The sequence below is a fragment of the Doryrhamphus excisus genome, linkage group LG21 (genome assembly GCF_037039965.1).
Source record: "Doryrhamphus excisus strain RoL-2023G ecotype Guam linkage group LG21, RoL_Dexc_Guam_v1.1, whole genome shotgun sequence".
NCBI lineage: Eukaryota > Metazoa > Chordata > Actinopteri > Syngnathiformes > Syngnathidae > Doryrhamphus > Doryrhamphus excisus.
Genome location: NC_136377.1, coordinates 3952767 through 3972223, shown reverse-complemented (window position 1 = coordinate 3972223; position 19457 = coordinate 3952767). Strand labels below are relative to the sequence as shown.

The window sequence follows — 19457 nt, the reverse complement described above, 5'->3', positions numbered from 1 at the left end:
TATAGCTTTGGGACTCCAGCAATCCACAGTGAGAGCCATTATGCACAAATGGCCAAAAACATGGAACAGTGATGAACCTTCCCGGGAGTGGCCGACCAACCAAAGTGACCCCAAGAGCGCATCGATCACTCATCCAAAAGGTTACAAAAGACCCCACAACAATGTCCAACTGCAGTCAAGGTCAGTGTTCATGATTCCACCGTTAGAAAGACACTGGCCAAAATCAGCCTGCATGGCAGAGTTCCATGGCCAAAATCACTGCCGAACAAAGACGAGATAAAAGTTGAACTTTTTGGAAGGTGTGCGTAAAAGTAAAGCCACATTTCAGAAAAAGAACATCATACCAACAGTAAAATATGGTGGAGGTAGTGTAATGGTCTGGTGCTGTTTTGCTGCTTCAGGACCTGAATACAACATTCATTCATTCATTTTCTACCGCTTTTCCTCACAAGGGTCGCGGGGGGTGCTGGAGCCTATCCCAGCTGTCTTTTTGGGCGAGAGGCGGGGTACACCCTGGACTGGTGGCCAGCCAATCACAGTGCACATATAGACAAACAACCATTCACACTCACATTCATACCTATGGACAATTTGGAGTCGCTAATTAACCTAGCATGTTTTTTTTTGAGAATGTGGGAGGAAACCGGAGTACCCGGAAAAAAGAAAACCCACGCATGCACGTGGGAGAACATGCAAACTCCACACAGAGAGATGGCCGAGGGTGGAATTGAACCCTGGTCTCCTAGCTGTGAGGTCTGTGCGCTAACCACTCGACCGCCGTGCCGAGAATACAACATTGTAACTATATTTTTATATACACTGCAACAAATTACATTCTGTTTTCTTTCTTTTCTTTACTAAAGGGCTGTTTGCCTTGGTGGAGGTATGTGTCTCACACACACACGCACACACACACACACACTAGAAGCTGTCATGCAGTATTCTACTCTGAATAAAGCATGAAATCCCTTTTCTCACCCTGTTTTTTTTTCTTAATAGACACTCAGGGTCATTCATAATTTAGTGGTCATTGTTTGGGAGCTGTCATCTACGTGTGTGTGTGTGTGTGTGTGTGTGTGTGTGTGTGTGTGTGTTTCAGATACTCAAGATCGCTTCTGACATGTTCTTCCAAAAAGGGTGCAGTGATATTTTGGGGACAACTCTTGCCACGAAAACACTACAATTACACAACAAAACATGTAAGTACGTATGTATGTACATATGTATGTATGTACACAAGTATCAACTAAAATGTCAGAGGTGCAAAAAAAATACATAAATAAAGGGACACGACACAATCATTTAAAGATGATATTTCCTGGAATGCTTTTGCTTGCTTTTTTTTTTTTTTTTTTAACTTGCCAATATATATTTTTTGGTGTTGTTCTTGCCCAAATGTAATATTTTTTTCTTTTTTTTTTTGTTCACTCCCTCCCCCCCTCCCTCCCTCCCCAAGCAGTCCATTCCTTCATCTTTATTGGCAAAAGCAAACATGCTATAATAGTATAGTCATTTAGAAATCCATCTTTTTACAAAAGAAAAATAATACATGAAGAAAAATACATCCACATCCTTGCAATATAAACAGTAACAAATCCCAAAAACTATTATCCGATAAACTTACATTTTTTTTTCTTTACACTACGGCATAATGTGTACAGTAGTAGTAGTAGTAGTAGTAGTAGTAGTACAAAAAAAAAATGGGACAATTCACTTGGTCGTTCTTTTAAAACAAACAGTGATCTTGGGTGATGATGTCATCAGTCAAAAAAGGTCAGAAAAGAAATGAGAGTTGATTTAACATGCAGGATGTTCTATTAATATTATTTGGGTTTTTTCACTCAGTTTTTTTGAATGATGATAAAAAAATAAAAATAAAAAAAAAAAAACAGGAGGATTCATGTGACTTTTAATTGGGGTGCATGAACTTAGAAAGCTCATTTTTATTCCAAACAAAGAAACAGTTTTGAGTATTTGGGTGACAAATTAATAACATTTTGTCATTATAAGGAAATTAAAATGAATTAAAATGAAAGGGAGAAAATATTTATGTACAGCTTTCTTTTTTTAAAATAGTGTTTGGTTCGCTAATGGATGAAAATAGGACTTTGTTGTGCGGGTTAGCATCATATTACAATGAAATTATATTCATAAAAAATCAATAGTGGCCTTTTTAGGACTGAAACTGGTTCAAAAATGTTTTTTGTTTTGTTTTGAGCAAACAACAAAAAAAAATTAGTGTGGGGGCCTGGTTATTTTTTTGCCGTTTGGATAACAAATTTAATGAAATGGAATGAATGAATTGGATTTTTGAATATACTCCGATTAAAAAAAAAAAAATTAAAAAAAATCCCAAACAAAATCAACATGAATTCCTCTTTAACATCATTCACAAAAATATACAAAAATGAAGTCACAAATCTTGTAAAAATTCTGTGTAAGGCAAAGAATTCATATATATATATATATATATATATATATATATATATATATATATATATATTGCTAAAAACAAAAAAGGGGTTGGCTTGCGTTTTACAATCAAACACTTGGTGTCTTACTAATGGACTTGACAGATGGATAGGTCATGTGATTCGTGTTTTTGAGGGAACAAGAAAAAAAAAAAAGAATATTTACACCAATATCATCCAGAATGTGTAGAATTGAATTTTGCCTATTTGTTGTCTTCTAGGTCTTTCCTATCCTAACTGGCTCAGACGGTGGCGGATACTGGATATTTTCCAGTAACAAAAAAAAAAAAAAAGGTAAGACAAATAAATTAAGAAGTGAAAAAGTCGAGTGAGGGGCCACAAGTTACCCAAAAAAAAAAAAAAACAAGTCATGAATTAAATACAGTATGTATAAAAATACCTTTTCACAGTAGACACAAATGTTGTGCATTACTGACAGCCAACACTCCAACGTCATGTAGGTATTTCGTTTCTACGTTTATCTCTAAGAACACGTTTCTCAGCAAAAGTGAGAGGTCGAGTGGAGGGAACCCTCGAAAAAAAAAAAAAAAAACGCTCGAAAAGGAAAGAGAAGACTTCTTGTTAGTCGTCAAAGTGACTTATTTGAAAATACTGGGAAAGGGGCGTGGGGGTGGGGCGAGCGCGTGGGGGTCAAAAGTCCTCTTGGGTCGGATTTTTCTTGCTGGTTCATCGTCGCCAAGATCGGCTTTCGTACTTGTCGTCCTCGTCGTCGTCCTCTTCTTCTTCTTCCTCCTCGCCGGGCAAGTAGGAGCTTCCTTCCTTCTGCTGATTGAAGGACACCAAAACAAAATGGCACACGACTTTATGTACAACGCATCAAACAATGGAGGCCCAGAGTGTTATCCAAGAGGAGACTGAGGGCAGTTATGGAGTAACCGTTACAACAGGGGTCTCAAACACGCGGCCCACTAGTTTGAGGCCCCCGCCTTGATATGAAAGTTTGATATGGATGCTGTATGGTATCATGTACCGAGAAAAAAATATTACGTTTGATTAATGTTCATGTTAAAGGTTAAATAACTGTTAATAGTTATCCTCCCTATCCGTGTGGAAGTGGTAAGTTTTTGGCCCGCGCAAGTTTGATATGGATGCTGTATGGTATCATGTACCCAGAAAAAATTATTACGTTTGATTAATGTTCATGTTAAAGGTTAAATAACTGTTAATAGTTATCCTCGCTATCCGTGTGGAAGTGGTAAGTTTTTGGTTATTTAAGTTTAAAGGAAATAACTTGAAGGCTACCATTTAGGTCGCTAGCTCTCTAGTTTGCGAGTTAGCATGTGTCTCAAGACCCTGCAGTTGCGCAATATGTTGTAAATAAAAAGAGTATAAATGTGACTATAGTCGTGTTTTGTCATGTCTACAGGGCTCTAATAATGCTTTGTTCATTTTAATCTGAAAAAAATAATTTGTCTACCCACCAACTATACAGTGAAGAAAATAAGTATTTGAACACCCTGCTATTTTGCTATTTCTCCCACTTAGAAATCATGGAGGGGTCTGAAATTTTCATCGTAGGTGCATGTCCACTGTGAGAGAGATAAACTAAAAAGAAAAATCCAGAAATCACAATGCATGATTTTTTAACAATTTATTTGTGTGATACAGCTGCAAATAAGTATTTGAACACCTGAGAAAATGAATGTTAATATTTGGTACAGTAGCCTTTGTTTGCTATTACAGAGGTCAAACGTTTCCTGTAGTTTTTCACCAGGTTTGCACACACTGCAGGAGGGATCTTGGCCCACTCCTCCACACAGATCTTCTCTAGATCAGTCAGGTTTCTGGGCTGTCGCTGAGAAACACGGAGTTTGAGCTCCCTCCAAAGATTTTCGATTGGGTTCAGGTCTGGAGACTGGCTGGGCCATGCTAGAACCTTGATATGCTTCTTACGGAGCCACTCCTTGGTTTTCCTGGCTGTGTGCTTCGGGTCGTTGTCGTGTTGGAAGACCCAGCCACGACCCATCTTCAATGCTCTGACAGAGGGAAGGAGGTTGTTCCCCAAAATCTCACAATACACGGCCCCAGTCATCCTCTCTTTAATGCAGTGCACTCGTCCTGTCCCATGTGCAGAAAAACACCCCCAAAGCATGATGCTACCACCCCCATGCTTCACAGTAGGGATGGTGTTCTTCGGATTGTACTCTTCATTCTTCTTCCTCCAAACACGCTTATTGGAATTATGACCAAAAAGTTCTATTTTGGTCTCATCTGACCATAAAACTTTCTCCCATGACTCCTCTGTATCATCCAAATGGTCATATGCAAACTTAAGACGGGCCTTGACATGTGCTGGTTTAAGCAGGGGAACCTTTCGTGCCATGCATGATTTCACATCATGACGTCTTAGTGTATTACCTACAGTAACCTTGATAAACGGTGGTCCCAGCTCTTTTCAGGTCATTGACCAAGTCCTGTCGTGTAGTTCTGGGCTGATTCCTCACCTTTCTTAGAATCATTGAGACCCCACGAGGTGATATCTTGCATGGGGCTCCACTCCGATTGAGATTGACCGTCATGTTTAGCTTCTTCCATTTTCTAATGATAGCTCCAACAGTGGACCTTTTTTCACCAAGCTGCTTGGTAATTGCTCCGTAGCCCTTTCCAGCCTTGTGGAGGTGTACAATTTTGTCTCTGGTGTCTTTGGACAGCTCTTTGGTCTTCGCCATGTTACAAGTTAAAGTCTTACTGATTGTATGGGGTGGACAGGTGTCTTTATGCAGCTAACGACCTCAAACAGGTGCATCTGATTCAGGATGATACATGGAGTGCAGGTGGACTTCTAATGGGCAGACTAACAGGTCTTTCAGGGTCAGAATTCTAGATGATACACAGGTGTTCAAATACTTATTTGCAGCTGTATCACACAAATAAATTGTTAAAAAATCATGCATTGTGATTTCTGGATTTTTCTTTTTAGTTTATCTCTCTCACAGTGGACATGCACCTACGATGAAAATTTCAGACCCCTCCATGATTTCTAAGTGGGAGAAATAGCAAAATAGCAGGGTGTTCAAATACTTATTTTCTTCACTGTATGTGGTTTCTTAAGTTTTTATTATTTGCCGTTTTATTATTATTATATTTATTTATTACTGATTGATTTCCTCTATTCTTGATTTGTTTATTTATTTTTCATCTTATTTTGTGCAGAACATCGGAACAAAAGCACTGAAAAAGTTTGTATATTTTTTTGTTTTTAATAAATGCGTGTTTTTCTGTTTTTTTTTTTTTGGAAAACCTGATGCGGCCCAGCCTTGCCCAGACCCTAGCTCCAGTGGCCCCCAGGTAAATTGAGTTTGAGACCCCCTGCTTTACAACAAGGGTAACAAACCTAACTAACCACTCATCATTTTTGTGTACCTTAATATAAAGTGAGACCCGATACGGTACAACCGGGCAAGCTAACGCTAGCATGTATGTTCATAAGTTATCAACCAACGAGTAGCATACAGACCTACTTGGCATGCTTGGAACCCCAAAATAGTATAGAAATAAATAGGTTGGTGTTCCGCGGGTTGCAAATGACCCCCGAGCTGCGCTTTGGACACCCCCGGTATGTCACTACTTAACTGTAAAAAAAAAACAACATAAAAGCGGTCTCCTTCCTGAGATTCCTCCTGACAGTCGTCCTGCTTCCCTCTGATGGCGAGGATGCTCTTTACTTACGAGGAGCTCGGCCTCCTTTTCCCACTGAGAGTTGAGCCCGGTGAAAAATTTAAGAGCGCCGCAGAGAGAGGGAGAAATCTACGAGCGAAAAACACTAAAACATCCCAAAGTTTTCCTCCCCTCGACTTAAAAACGACACGGACAAACAAAACAATAGTCACATGAAACACGTCTAATACGATAAACTGATGGAATTGAGGCTCTCCGCAAACTTCCTGTGAGCTGACTTGTAAACAAACATGGCGTTCATCATGCGGGCGGGACGTATCGCGGTTTCAGAGGAAGATATATTCCACTAAAACTGAAACACCGGCGTCGCTACGACGGCTGAGGCACGGGGGGGCTTCTTCCTATCGCCGCAGCGTTTGAAAAGGAAACACCAGTATGGTGCTTTAACATTGACAGGAAAACGCCACGGTTTATACTTTCTGTGCTGCTGTTTTTAAATAGGTTTTGTTAATAGTAGTCATGTCATGATATTATGTAAGGACAAATCTACAGGTACAGTTTTCAAGTGGTTAAATAATAATAATAATAATAGTAATAATAATAATAATAATAATAACTGTTACATATTGTGTATCCCTGTTCATCGTCTTACCGTGTTGTCATCGTCTTTGGGCTCCTCTTCCTCCGGCTCTGTGGTGACGGAGGGCGTCTTGGGCTTGTACCAGGAAATCTGCAACACGCGATCCTTGAACTTCGCTCCCTGGTTGGCAGCCTGGACGACAACGGTGACGTTACCAAGGGTTTGAAACCGCTAAAGCTAAGTGTTTGTTACTTAATTTGTTACCCATGTATTCCTACAGCCGCTTATATATATTTTTTATACGATGGATATACAGCAGGCTGCATGGTTAAGCGCGCAGGCCTCACAGCTAGGAATCCCGAGTTCGAGTCCACGCTCGGCAATCTCTGTGTGGAGTTTGCATGTTCTCCCCCGTGCATGCGTGGGTTTTCTCCGGGTACTCCGGTTTCCTCCCACATTCCAAAAACATGCTAGGTTAATTAGCGACTCCAAATTGTCCATAGGTATGAATGTGAGTGTGAATGGTTGTTTGTCTATATGTGCCCTGTGATTGGCTGGCAACCAGACAGCTGGGATAGGCTCCAGCACCCCTGTGACCCTCGTGGAGATAAGCAATAGAAAATGAATGAATAAATTAATGAATATTGCCAAAAAATAAATGTATAAAAACACTGACATTACATATATAATAATTTTAAAAATTACTTAAAATATTAATTTAGATGTATTTTGATTTCTATTAGTTTACATATTTTTATTACATTTTTTAAATATGAAAAATATTTTTTATTACTGGGCTGCACGGTGGAAGAGTGGTTAGCGCGCAGACCTCACAGCTAGGAAACCCGTGTTCAATCCCACCCTCGGGGGGAGCCCCTTTTCTCCGGGTACTCCGGTTTCCTCCCACATTCCAAAAACATGCTAGGTTAATTAGCGACTCCAAATTGTCCATAGGTATGAATGTGAGTGTGAATGGTTGTTTGTCTATATGTGCCCTGTGATTGGCTGGCCACCAGTCCAGGGTGTACCCCGCCTCTCGCCCCAAGACAGCTGGGATAGGCTCCAGCACCCCCCCCGTGAGGATAAGTGGTAGAAAATGAATGAAAAAAGGATGACGTGACTTACATTCTCGGCTTCACTCCGAGTCTTAAAGGTCACGATGACGCCGGCGGCGTCGTGGTCACGGAGATCCTCGATATCGCCAAAATTCTAGGAATAAAACATATACTTGAATGAGTAGGCGGGGCCTATTATACTACGCCCTGAAAGCATGGCTTTGCGGCGTTCTCACCACAAAGTGCTGCATGAGCTCCTCCTTCTCCTCCTGGGTGACCCCCACGATAGACAGGGCTCTGGGGCGGTGGTCTACCACCATGCGGTTGACGGCGCCGCTCCCGCCGCGCCCTGGCATGTCACGGCTGCGGCCCCTGGCGCGACCCATGTGTGCGGTGCCGGCTTCCGGCGGCGTCTTGCCTCGCCCTCGGCCGCGGCCTTGACCCGTCGGGGATCGTAGGATGCCAAGTTGTGTTGCCTACGACGACAGCAGGGGGGCGTTGTTGTTGTTATTGTCGAGGATAAACACACTCATATCGTCCTCTTTGGGCTGCATGGTGGTCGAGTGGTTAGCACACAGGCCTCACAGCTAGGAGACCCGAGTTCAATTCCACCCTCGGCCATCTCTGTGTGGAGTTTGCATGTTCTCCCCGTGCATGTGTGGGTTTACTCCGGGTACTCCGGTTTCCTCCCACATTCCAAAAACATGCTAGGTTAATTAGCGACTCCAAATTGTCCATAGGTATGAATGTGAGTGTGAATGGTTGTTTGTCTATATGTGCCCTGTGATTGGCTGGCCACCAGTCCAGGGTGTAAAAAAAGCTGTGATAGGCTCTATGTTTCTGGTTCTATGGTTGTCATCACATTCCTCCAACTTGCTTTCTCCTACTTTTCAATTAGACGTCCTTCCTTGCTCCCTCGTATCCTCACCTCTTCCGAACCCCCCCCCCCCACTCTCACTTACTTTACTTCCATTTGCTCACGTCTCCCTCACATCGCCCGCCCGTGATTTTCGTCAAACTTTAATGAGACGGCCTCCGTAAGAGGCTGGTGTTTGATTGGGCTTCGTTAGCATTTAGCTCTTCCTCTGGGCTCGCTAAAAGTGGCTGCGCTTTTAATGTGCACAGGGAGGACTGGCTGGGGGGTGATGCATTTTTAACAGCTAGCTAATTTAGAAGCCACGGGGGAAGAAGAAGAAGAAGAAAAAACATGTTAGGCAGGGTGTTACTATCAAAAGCCGTGTTCTTATTGAGCGCATGTTGGGACACAACAAGCACACGCTTGTGATGCGTTTCAGTGGGACGCCACATGCGAGTCGGAGAGACTCTAAAGTGCTTCCTTAAGATGCCGCTCCCAGAACAAAAAGTACTCAGGGGTCTCAAACTCGCGGCCCGCGAGACGCTACTTTGAGGCCCCCCACCTTGATACCAAAGTTTAATGTTGAAATGACAGCTTAAAGCTGTGTGCACACCGGACACAATTAACATGATTTTGCCCCCGCCCCATACTGTTACCCTACTCTGTTACCCCGCCCTGTTTTGCTTTGGATTAGCAATGAAGCTAAAGGCTTATGACGCTGGGTACAAATAAAATGCAGGAAATGATTTGGAATAAAACGGAAAATACACGTCAAGATAAAGCATCTCATCAAACATGTTGTTAAAGTTACAACGCTGCTCCCAGAATGGAACCAAGTACGATGCTAACTTGCTAATTGGGTCAAATGATTAAGTTTCATTAATGTTCATGTTAAAGGTTAAATAACTGTTAATACTGTACTTTTGAATCTGAAAAAAATAATTTCTCTACCAACTGTATGTGCTTTCTTACCTTTTTCTTATTTGCTGTTTTATTATTATTTTACTTATTTATTACTGATTGATTGATTTATCGTCTTTATTCTTAATTTGTTTTTTTTTTTTTATCTTATTTTGTGTATAGAAAAATAAAAATGAAGATATTTGAGAACAGTGGAATGTTTTATCAGATATTTTGGTGTGGAAAACCGGAACCAAAGTACTGAAAAAGTGTATAGCAGAAGCAAAAGCATTGAAGATAGTTTTTTTTTATTGATTTTTTTTTTCCAGTTTTTAATAAATGCGTTTTTTTTTTTTTTTTTGGAAACCTGATGCGGCCCGGCTTCACCCAGAACCTAGCTCCGGTGGCCCCCAGGTAAATTGAGTTTGAGACCCCTGCCTTAAGTACTATTAAAGCAATGTTTTATTTTTAGCCATTTTTATTGCGATTGTCGATTAATTGCACCTTGAAGCAACCGACGCAAAATAGGGCGCCTACTTTGCTGCAACCAGCAGAGGCGCTGTTGCTTAAAATGTGGTTTGCTTATATGTCGGATATGAAATTCCTTGACCTCTTTGACGCCGTTACGATCGGAGATGATGTCGCCAGGTGACTTTACCTCCTTCTGCAGCATCCCCAGCTTCCTCTTGAGGTCTGTCGTGTCTTCACCAGAGCTCATCTTCTTATGGAAGTCCAGCTCAGCATCCAGCAGCTCCTTCTGGGCCTGCATAAGAGAGAAAAGAACCAAAAGATGTAAATAATGCTATGTTTCTGCTTCATCCGTCGGGATCATCCTATTGAGTCCCCATCTCACATCGGTTTTGGTCTTGGGCTGGTTGTGGTTGGCTTTGGGCGCCTGGGAGGCTGGATTCATTTCGTTCTGGAGCTGGTCTATCTTTTCGGTGAGCTCCTTCAGGGTTTTCATGATGTTGGCTCGTTCCTCGGGTTTCATGCCTCGGTTTTTCTCCAGACGGTTAATCAGCGCCTGGTACGAAAAGTCAAAATCGGGAATCTCAGCAAAGGTCATCGCAGTAATGACACAAGTGTGAGGTACTTTGTTGATTTTTGACGGTTAATGGCCACCTCTTCTGTTCACCTACAAGTCCATCCATAACCTTGCCCCGCCCCCTTACCTCTCTGACCTCATCCACATTCTCAAGCCATCCCGTTCCCTCAGATCTTCCGCTGTACCCTCTGCACGTCTTCGCACTATGGGGGGCAGAGCTTTCAGCCGCTATGCTCCCCAACTCTGGAACTTGTTGCCACCAGACCTCCGTAACTCTGCCACCCTTCCCATCTTCAAATCCAAACTCAAAACTCATCTGTTCAAACTTGCTTATTCTCTTTAACTGCTTCACATGGTCCCCCCTCCCCTATTTATTGTATGTTGTCTTTTATCTTGTATTTTATATTGGTGTTTTTTATCTTCTGTACAGCGACTTTGGGTGTCCTGAAAGGCGCTTTTAAATAAAATGTATTATTATTATTATTATTATTATTATAACCAGTCTCACCTTCTGACATTCAATCTGTGTCTTCAACATTTCTTGTTTCTTCTTTCGCAAGTCGTTCTGAAGTTTTAACGCCTCCTGAATGAAAACAAACGAAATGTAAGACACACTCAATTTGGGAAAGCAAATGGCACCCGTGAGCTCCGGCGACGTGATGCGTATTAAAAAATTGAGCGCCGTGCCTGTTTCTTTTTAAGGGCTTCCTGCGCTTCCAGTGCTTTTGCCGTTTTCCCGAGGCACTTGGAGGACAACTTGAGCGGGTTGGAAGCGTAAGAGGGGCCCTTCTGGGTGTTTGTCGGAGCCGGCGCCGGCGCCACCTAAGTGCCGTGCGGAGTCAGGCGAGAGAACAAGAGAGAGAGAATGTTAGCAACACATTGAGGTCATGGCAAGGGGCTGGGAGACGCAGGACATGGCAAACAAACAAGACTTCACTTTTAAATGTGATCACGTGACGTGCAACATGGCTCATTGAGCACCCGTGCATGTGCATGTTCTGACTTTGTGGATTATTTTTCATCATTCAGTTAGCATTAATAACTGGCGTTCGTAAGACTGCAGTGAATTATGGTTAGTTATCATCAATACTGTAACCGGCAGGAGGAAGACAAAGATACAAGAGATGAAGACGTACGTTGGCAGCTTCTGCGATGGGGTTCGGGTTATCAGGGGTGCTCGTGGCGCCGACTGCTACTGGTGAGCGATGCTTGTTCAAGACGTACGCGGCAGGGTTGTGCTGCTTGATCCCCTGCTAACGCAACAAAAACGGTAAGATCAGAGTTTATATACAGTCGCTCATGTGACCCTACCTGGGGCCCTGCCACCGTGCTCCCCGAGATCTGCTCCAGCGGGTGAACCCCTAGCATGCTGGACTTGCGGTGCCAGCGCATGTTGATGAAGCGGTTATTGAGCACGGCCTCCACGCAGTACATGGCCCGTCTGGCTTCCTCGTTGGTCGTGAATTGGATCAACGCCGCCTCAGGGTCGCCGCCAAATACCACCTGGATGGAGAACAGAGGTAAGAGATAAAGCGCCATTATTACTTCATGACGTGTCATACAGAAGTTGTCCTATTTTTTGGTTTCTTTGCTCTTTTACCTGAATGTTCACGATGGTCCCGAATTTACTGAAGTGCTCATTGAGTTTTGTGATGGTGTTGAGGTCGGGCGGGATATTGCGCACCTCCAGCTTGGTGTTCACGTGGAAATTCCTCTTCGGGAAGCCACCCTTGTGCTGGTGGTTAAAGTTTGGCCTAAAACGGACAATTAGACAGCGATGAGTGTCGTGCAATGACAGTTAGAATTTATACTAAACCCAGAAATATTTGTGGACAATGAAATGATTTCCTTATATAGCACCATAATTGATTTAGAATGAAAATGTAAGTGTAGACTCCTTTTAGTTACTGCAAATGTGTTCCCAAGGGGAATTTCAGTGAAGGATGGACAGGAAGTGGAGGAAGTCAAGGGTTCAGAGTTGAGTTTGAAGTTTGCGTGGGTTAACCTGTTTTTTTTTTTTTTATCTAAAAAAAAATTGTATTCAGGATTTTTGTGCCTGTTGTGAGATAATTCAAACCTGCAATAAAGCCTGTTGTTCTGGCAATCAAGTCTCTCAGCCAACATTACTGACTAGTGGCCAGTGTAGACTACTACACATCAACGTCTTTGAATGTGTTTTTACTTCATTTAGCTCATTTTATGCCGGTAAATGCTTAATTTAAACAACAAAATGTAACTTTTTATTAAAAATCTGTATATTCTGACTAAAAATAGGCCATATCCAAAGTGCCAAGTGACGAGGGACGACTGTAAATGCACGCAGAATTTGTCTTTGAACTGTTCAACTTGAAAATTGTACAACCCTTCCCCTCAGTATAAAAATCCCTTTCATTCTTACTTCTGCATCCACGGTTTTTTAACGATTGGCCCCTCAGCTATCATGCAGCCCAGGGTCCTCTTCCTGTTATGCTGCTCTGTGTTGAAACTTCCTGGTGTGCTGGCAGTAGTGGCGGGCTCCGTCTGGATCACTATGTTGGCAGCTGTGTGGGCGGGAAGAAATTATTAGTATTTTGATCAAATTAAGAGTTTTTAACGACTGTGTTAAGTGTAAAGAAAACTAAGAAGGTGAATATTTAGCTACCTCTGCAGCCTTGCCCCTCGTTGGATGTGAGGCCGATGAGGTTGGAGCGCTGCGTTTGCACTCGGGGGATGAACTGCCGATACTGGTTGCGACCCGCTCCGGTCATTCCTGGTGATTCTGGGTTGTAGCCCTCTGGGTCGTAGTTGTCTGTGGCAAAAGGTACACAAAAGTATGCTTTGTGTTAAAAAAAGAGCATACCGCATACAAACATTTCACACATTTGAAATGGGAAAAGGAACAACCATATGCACACATGATGAAAACATAACTGAATTGGTGGTGGGAAATATGAAAGGTGACTTTTATAAAGCAGCACTGCCACCTTTTGGTCAAAAGACAATACTGCAACTTGAAGACAATACGGCAACACAAAAGGCAAGAAATTAAAGAAAATAATGGAATAAAAATTAGCAAATGGATGTTGAAATCCCTCCCGCCCGTGCCAGCAGGTCGCCATCAAACAAAAACAGCTCCAATCTGCTTACATTCAGACTGGGCATATCTCGGGCGGAGTGACACCGATGATGAGGAGGGAGGCGGCGGCGGAGGAGGCAGAGGAAGATTAGGCGGCAATCCCACTCCAGGCGGTCCAATAGGGGGCGATGACGTTATTGCGGATTGGTGGTTGGGGGTTTCGATTCCACTGGTTGTTATCAGTGGAGGTCCTGAGGGGGAGACACAAGCCCAAGCTCTAATGTCTCTTGGCAGCGAGTCATTTACTCACTGGCTGACTCACAGCTATTGTCTCATTGGTTGCTATCGGTTACCACTGACTGGCGGGGAGATTCAGAGCGGTAATATACTGGCAGGTAAGTTATGTGAAATGAGTCCATCACACCAAATAACCTAACATACATGTTTGGCTTTTGTGCTACATTAAAACAATTATTTGGTCAATTACTATGAAATATATTGAATACAAAATATTATTTTGGTTAAAAAAAATCACATATTACATTGAGTAGTCAATAAGACTTGTCCAAAAATCATTCATATTTTAGCTTGAAATACAAAGTATAATCATAAACACCAATATTACATGTGACATCATAGTCATAAACTTAGTATGACCCTTAAATATAACATAAGGAAAGTCAGCGTACGACAAATTGTGTCTATGACTTGTGTTTGAGCATCAATACATGTTTCGTTTAATGAAACCGCAGCTCTCCTGCGCTGGCAGCACTCATGCAGCCCCATACCACGACGCTACCACCACAACAATTACCTTCACCAGCTATTTAAGACATGCTGCTGTGTGTTGAGTCATTTTGAGTGGATAGTAAACCTATACTGCCTTACAAGCTCTACACAGACTACTCTAAATTGTATCCAAGTTTCATTTCTACAGTATTGGAGTCCATTGAAAAGATATGCTGTAAGAAAACTGGCGGTGAGATGCTGTATGGACGCTACTCACCGGTCAATGAGAAGACGCTGGGTGGTGGGGGCTGACCGTATGGCGGCATTGGCGGCGGAGGTATCCTGATGGAGGGGGGCGGCTCAGTGATGGGTGGCGGCGGCATGGGTAGGCCAGCGGGGGGCATCACAGGGGGTGGAGGGAAAGGGATTATGTTCGGTAGGCTCACGTCGTCCACGATGAGGGGGTCGTTGCCGTGATCAAACAGGCAAAGGTCGCCACGAACGCAGAATCCCTTTTCTGCATGGAAAGCTCGTGTCAGTACTCATTCACGTGCAGTTCTATGGATACTTGCAATAGAATGCGAGCTAAGGTTGATAGACATCGACAAGGTAGGGTTCTGTGAGGCTTGCAGGCCAAACGTGGCCCGCAGGACACTACTTTGAGGCCCCCGCCTTGATATGAAAGTTTAATGTTAGTGCGGCCCGCGCAAGTTTGATATGGATGCTGTATGGTATCATGTACCCAGAAAAAATTATTACGTTTGATTAATGTTCATGTTAAAGGTTAAATAACTGTTAATAGTTATCCTCCCTATCCGTGTGGAAGTGGTAAGTTTTTGGCTATTGAAGTTTAAAGGAAATAACTTGAAGGCTACCATTTAGGTCGCTAGCTCTCTAGTTTGCGAGTTAGCATGTGTCTCAAGACCCTGCAGTTGCGCAATATGTTGTAAATAAAAAGAGTATAAATGTGACTATAGTCGTGTTTTGTCATGTCTACAGGGCTCTAATAATGCTTGGTTAATTTTAATCTGAAAAAAATAATTTGTCTACCCACCAACTATATGTGGTTTCTTAAGTTTTTATTATTTGCTGTTTTATTATTATTATTATTTGTATTTATTACTGATTAATTTTCTTTATTCTTGATTTATTTATTTTTCATCTTATTTTGTGCAGAAAAATAAAAATTAAGATATTTGAGAACAGTGGAATGCTTTATCAGAGCTTTTCTTGTAGAAAATCAGAACCAAAGCACTGAAAAAAATTGTATATTTTTCTGTTTTTAATAAATGTGTTTTGTTTTTTTTTTGTAAAACCTGATGCGGCCCAGCCTTTGCCCAGACCCTAGCTCCAGTGGCCCCCAGGTAAATTGAGTTTGAGACCCCTGTGCTAGAGCATACAGTAAGTACTGCCCGTCTTATAAGCGAATTGATCCCTCGTGGATGAGCACTGTTTGTGTGATAGCGCCAGCCTTTGGGGGCGCTGGATATTTTAAGTCTCTGCTACCTCTGGAGAGGTGTGTTTGAGCCTGCTTTTCCCACCTCCCATTGGGGACGAAAGCCTGAGTGCTAAACATTAGCGGTCATTAGCGATGACACTAAAGAGGACCATCAATAAGCCCTATGGAGCGAAACAACACTTGGTTTTTAGTACATTTGTACTATTTATTTTATAGTGTGGAAAGTTGGAAAAGCGCAGATCATACATACTTCTGTTACTTATTTTGCAGTGAAGAATGTGAAAAAAATACCGTTTTTTTCCCATCCGGTCCAGATCCAAAACCTTGACTCACACTAAATCTAAACCATCAAGTGAGCGATGGGTCCTTACCGTCGTAATCCCTGCACCGCTGTTTGCGTGGAAGGTTCTTATTGCTGAATGGCTTTCCGATGACGTCTTGCCTCTTTGTGCCATAGTAGCCAGACCAGCTGTCTGTGGTTCCGTCGGGCATGTGCGCCAGTGTTGCCACGGGAAGGCCGCCGTGCCCCGACGGGCCGCCTGCTGTGGACGAGAAGGGGTGCAGGAGAGGCGAAGTGAGCTGCTGGGGCTGCTGGGAGCCACCGGTGTTGGACGACTTGTAGCCATCCGCATCCTTCCTCTCCCCTTCAAACTTGGACTTGAAGTCTGTGAGAGAAAGCAACACGTATTAGACGACATCATTGCGTCATAATACACAAATAAAATAAAGCCATAGTCCACCTTGAGGATAATTCCACCCAGAATTGCTAAGTCCTCTCTGAGGTACATGCAAAGCGCTCCACATTTTATCTTAAGGTCTCTATAATGTCGGACTTCTTCCTCGCTGAGCTGCCGCTGTTGTTGTGTTTCTCACCTCGCCCCCTGCTCTTCCCCCGGCTGCCACTTCTGCTCCGGCTTCGGCTCCTGCTGTAGCTCCTCCCGCGGGAGCTCCCCCTGCGGCGCTCATGCCGCTCCCGCTCGCGATGGGAGTCGCCGCCGCCGCTGCTGCTTTTCCCGTGCCGATCAAAGTCCCGTCTCTTGCGCTCGTCCCTCCTCCTGTCATCACGACTCCTGTGTGGATAAGAAATCATGAAATGGATTCAATCTTAAAAGTACAAGTTTAAAAACAACCAACGCAAGTTGGAAAAGTCTTTTTCTTGTATCAAATTAAACCATAAGTGCAGTAGGTCTTTGGAGCAGCAATCAAACCTGGACTCGTTGAAGTCAGAGCGGTTCCTCAGAGGACTTCTCCTCCTCCTGTTTTCTCTCTCCTCCTCTGGAGCCTCTACCTTTTTATTGTGTTTAAAAAAGGAATGTTTTAAAAGGCAATATTCTATAATATAACGTTAGGAAAGTGAAGAATACAAAATGACAATGCTTACTTCCGCAGTATCTGATTTGGCTGCAGGAAGGATGACCTCCTCTTTAGGAGCTTCCTTGGCAACGGGGTTCCCCTGGTAGTTCTTGTTTGTCAGGCATTCGAAAAGTTTATCCACAAAACCTCCGGTCTCTGGAATTGACATGATAAACACGTGATTAGTTTAGTCTGTCGCTGAAATGACGTCATTGTCAATGAAATACCACCCATTCTAACCACTGTAAACACACCATAGTCCATAGAACTATTCGCTAAATACATAGTAAATAGTCATAATAACTATCACCCTCTGGTGGCCGTATTCGGGAACTACAGTTACAATTCCAAAGTCCAAATAACGTATTCAAAATATATATAACACCCCCACTGGCTAGTTTTTTTCTACATAAAAACGTCTATATTTGTGATAATTATAAATTAAAATGAATATTAATATTTTTGCAAGATTTGCTGCACAACAGTTTGAAAGGCGTGATTTTCTGAATGATGGAAATATTAAGTTTTGTCATAATGTGGATAATTACATGTCTACATGCACTATGTACGGTATACCTTTTTGTAGGAAGACGTCGAGCTGATCGGCACACAGCGCTTTAAGTTCCTTCTCCGGTTTGTCCTTCTTCACCAGAGCCACAACATAATTGGCTAATGCTGAGGGATCAGCATCACATCTGCACATAAGGTAAAGCGCCACATCATTCATTCATTTAAATGCAAAAACAATATAGCCCATATTAACCCTGCACAATAGTCCCATGCCGACATTACAAACAGTGTGAAAGAGGCTTCGGATACAATCTTTGAAGGTCAGAAAATGTCTGGTTGATTTTGTTCCTCCCATTCGGTCGTATTTAAACCAAATAGCAACACGGGAAAAGCCAGCTATATTCTTACAGTGGGATATCGTCAGGTTATCCTGCCGCCATTTCAACATTATTTTTTTTTTACAATATAAGCGTGTTTACAGGCAGGAAAGGTGCAAAGGCAACGTTAACTTAAGATGGAGTAACCCCTCCTGTGGTGGAATATTGCCAGGTTGTCTTTGTCTCACCCCTTGTTCCATCATGCCGTCATTTAATTTCATTTTTAAAAACATGACTTAACTCTGAAGGGGGAAAAACTGCCAGGTCTACTTCCACACATATTATGAACCGTAAAATACCTTTGAATAACATAAACATACTTTTGTGTGAAAACAATGATAAAATTCACAGGACATCTGGTAAATACATTCTATTACACTCATATGCAAGACTGAGAGCTAGTTAAGTAACTGTGTATTATGATGGTGCTATAAATGTGTTATTTAAATACTTTTCGTTTCTTATTAAGTGTCAATCAAAAATGTGCATTATTTTTTCCTTGTAAAAGAAAAATACATGATATGCAGTTGTTTTGGAGCTGATCAGAATGTGTCTCCAATGTTGTGGCAAGAGAGTATCTCAGAATAGATTAGACTTTAGGACACTAAATTCATCTTGTTACAAATGGTGGGAATATTGAGGTAACTATTGTGACACTCATGGCAAGCTTCCACCCTTAAAAAGGTCCTATGTGTACAATTCAGGACGTTAACCGGGGTGCATGTTTGGAAACGTGCTACTGAGCTGGGATAAAGTTACATTACCGGGAGCTAACTAAGTTCCATTTAGATTTACTGCTGCAACTAGTACTAGTAACACAGTAACTACATGTTATCGTCCAGCTAATGGAAAGTCGCTGTTTTCCTGAAAAAAAGAACACAAGCGGCCATAGTGCTTTGCTAACTCCTGCAGGAATTGACTATCAGTTTCTAGCAACCCCCCCCCCCTTCCACTGATGCTCGCCACTAGCTAACTACGTAGCATGCAAGCTAAAATGTCATTACAACTCAACACTCACATTGGCTCCAGTAGTTTTGCCAGCCACGACTTCAGGGCGTCCACATTCTCTATAATCATCGTGAGAGAGACGATAAGAGTGTCTATAAAATGAAACGGAGATCCAAAACGCCTGCTTTCATCGTCTATAAATTTATAAGCTTTCAGGGCCTTCTGTCTCTCTCCACTGGCAGGTCGCAACAAAGCGGTTTACGGCATGGTAACACACTCGAGGTGTCGTAACGCCGAATGCCAACGCAGATGTTATTTGTATGAATAAAGTACCTTTAAACAATCATAAGCCGTTGCATTTGTACAAGTAAAATATTATTTATTAATAAAAACGAACTGTGACATAATATTTGAATAAACCGAACCAGTATGTGTTCTTTGGGAGCCTGGATAGCAAACGTTACACACGTGACATCGTCT

General features: G+C 42.4%; 1 protein-coding gene and 1 long non-coding RNA gene across 5 annotated transcripts; one reads left to right on the top strand and one right to left on the bottom strand.

The window, feature by feature from the left end:
* Positions 1-860: 860 nt before the first annotated feature.
* On the top strand, positions 861-2851 carry LOC144894564 (uncharacterized). Its single transcript, XR_013625187.1, has 3 exons — positions 861-883; positions 1100-1199; positions 2693-2851. It is a non-coding gene; the product is annotated as an uncharacterized LOC144894564 (long non-coding RNA).
* rbm27 (RNA binding motif protein 27) lies at positions 1972-19241 on the bottom strand. Of its 4 annotated transcripts, none has more exons than XM_058087883.2 (21): positions 19048-19241; positions 17719-17837; positions 17171-17298; positions 16998-17077; positions 16663-16859; positions 16161-16454; positions 14608-14847; positions 13673-13852; positions 13188-13334; positions 12945-13086; positions 12147-12300; positions 11858-12049; positions 11683-11799; positions 11234-11368; positions 11055-11129; positions 10355-10525; positions 10160-10264; positions 7982-8221; positions 7816-7899; positions 6763-6882; positions 1972-3257 (listed from the first exon to the last, which is right to left on the bottom strand). In XM_058087883.2, the coding sequence occupies exons 1-21, from the start codon at positions 19104-19106 to the stop codon at positions 3159-3161; spliced, it is 3078 nt and encodes a 1025-aa protein (XP_057943866.2). In that variant the 5' UTR covers positions 19107-19241; the 3' UTR covers positions 1972-3158. The 4 variants fall into 4 exon arrangements, with proteins under 4 accessions (XP_057943866.2, XP_057943868.2, XP_057943867.2 ...); XM_058087885.2 differs by having other exon boundaries at positions 1972-3254; XM_058087884.2 differs by having other exon boundaries at positions 11683-11796.
* Between the last annotated feature and the right edge of the window lie 216 nt (positions 19242-19457).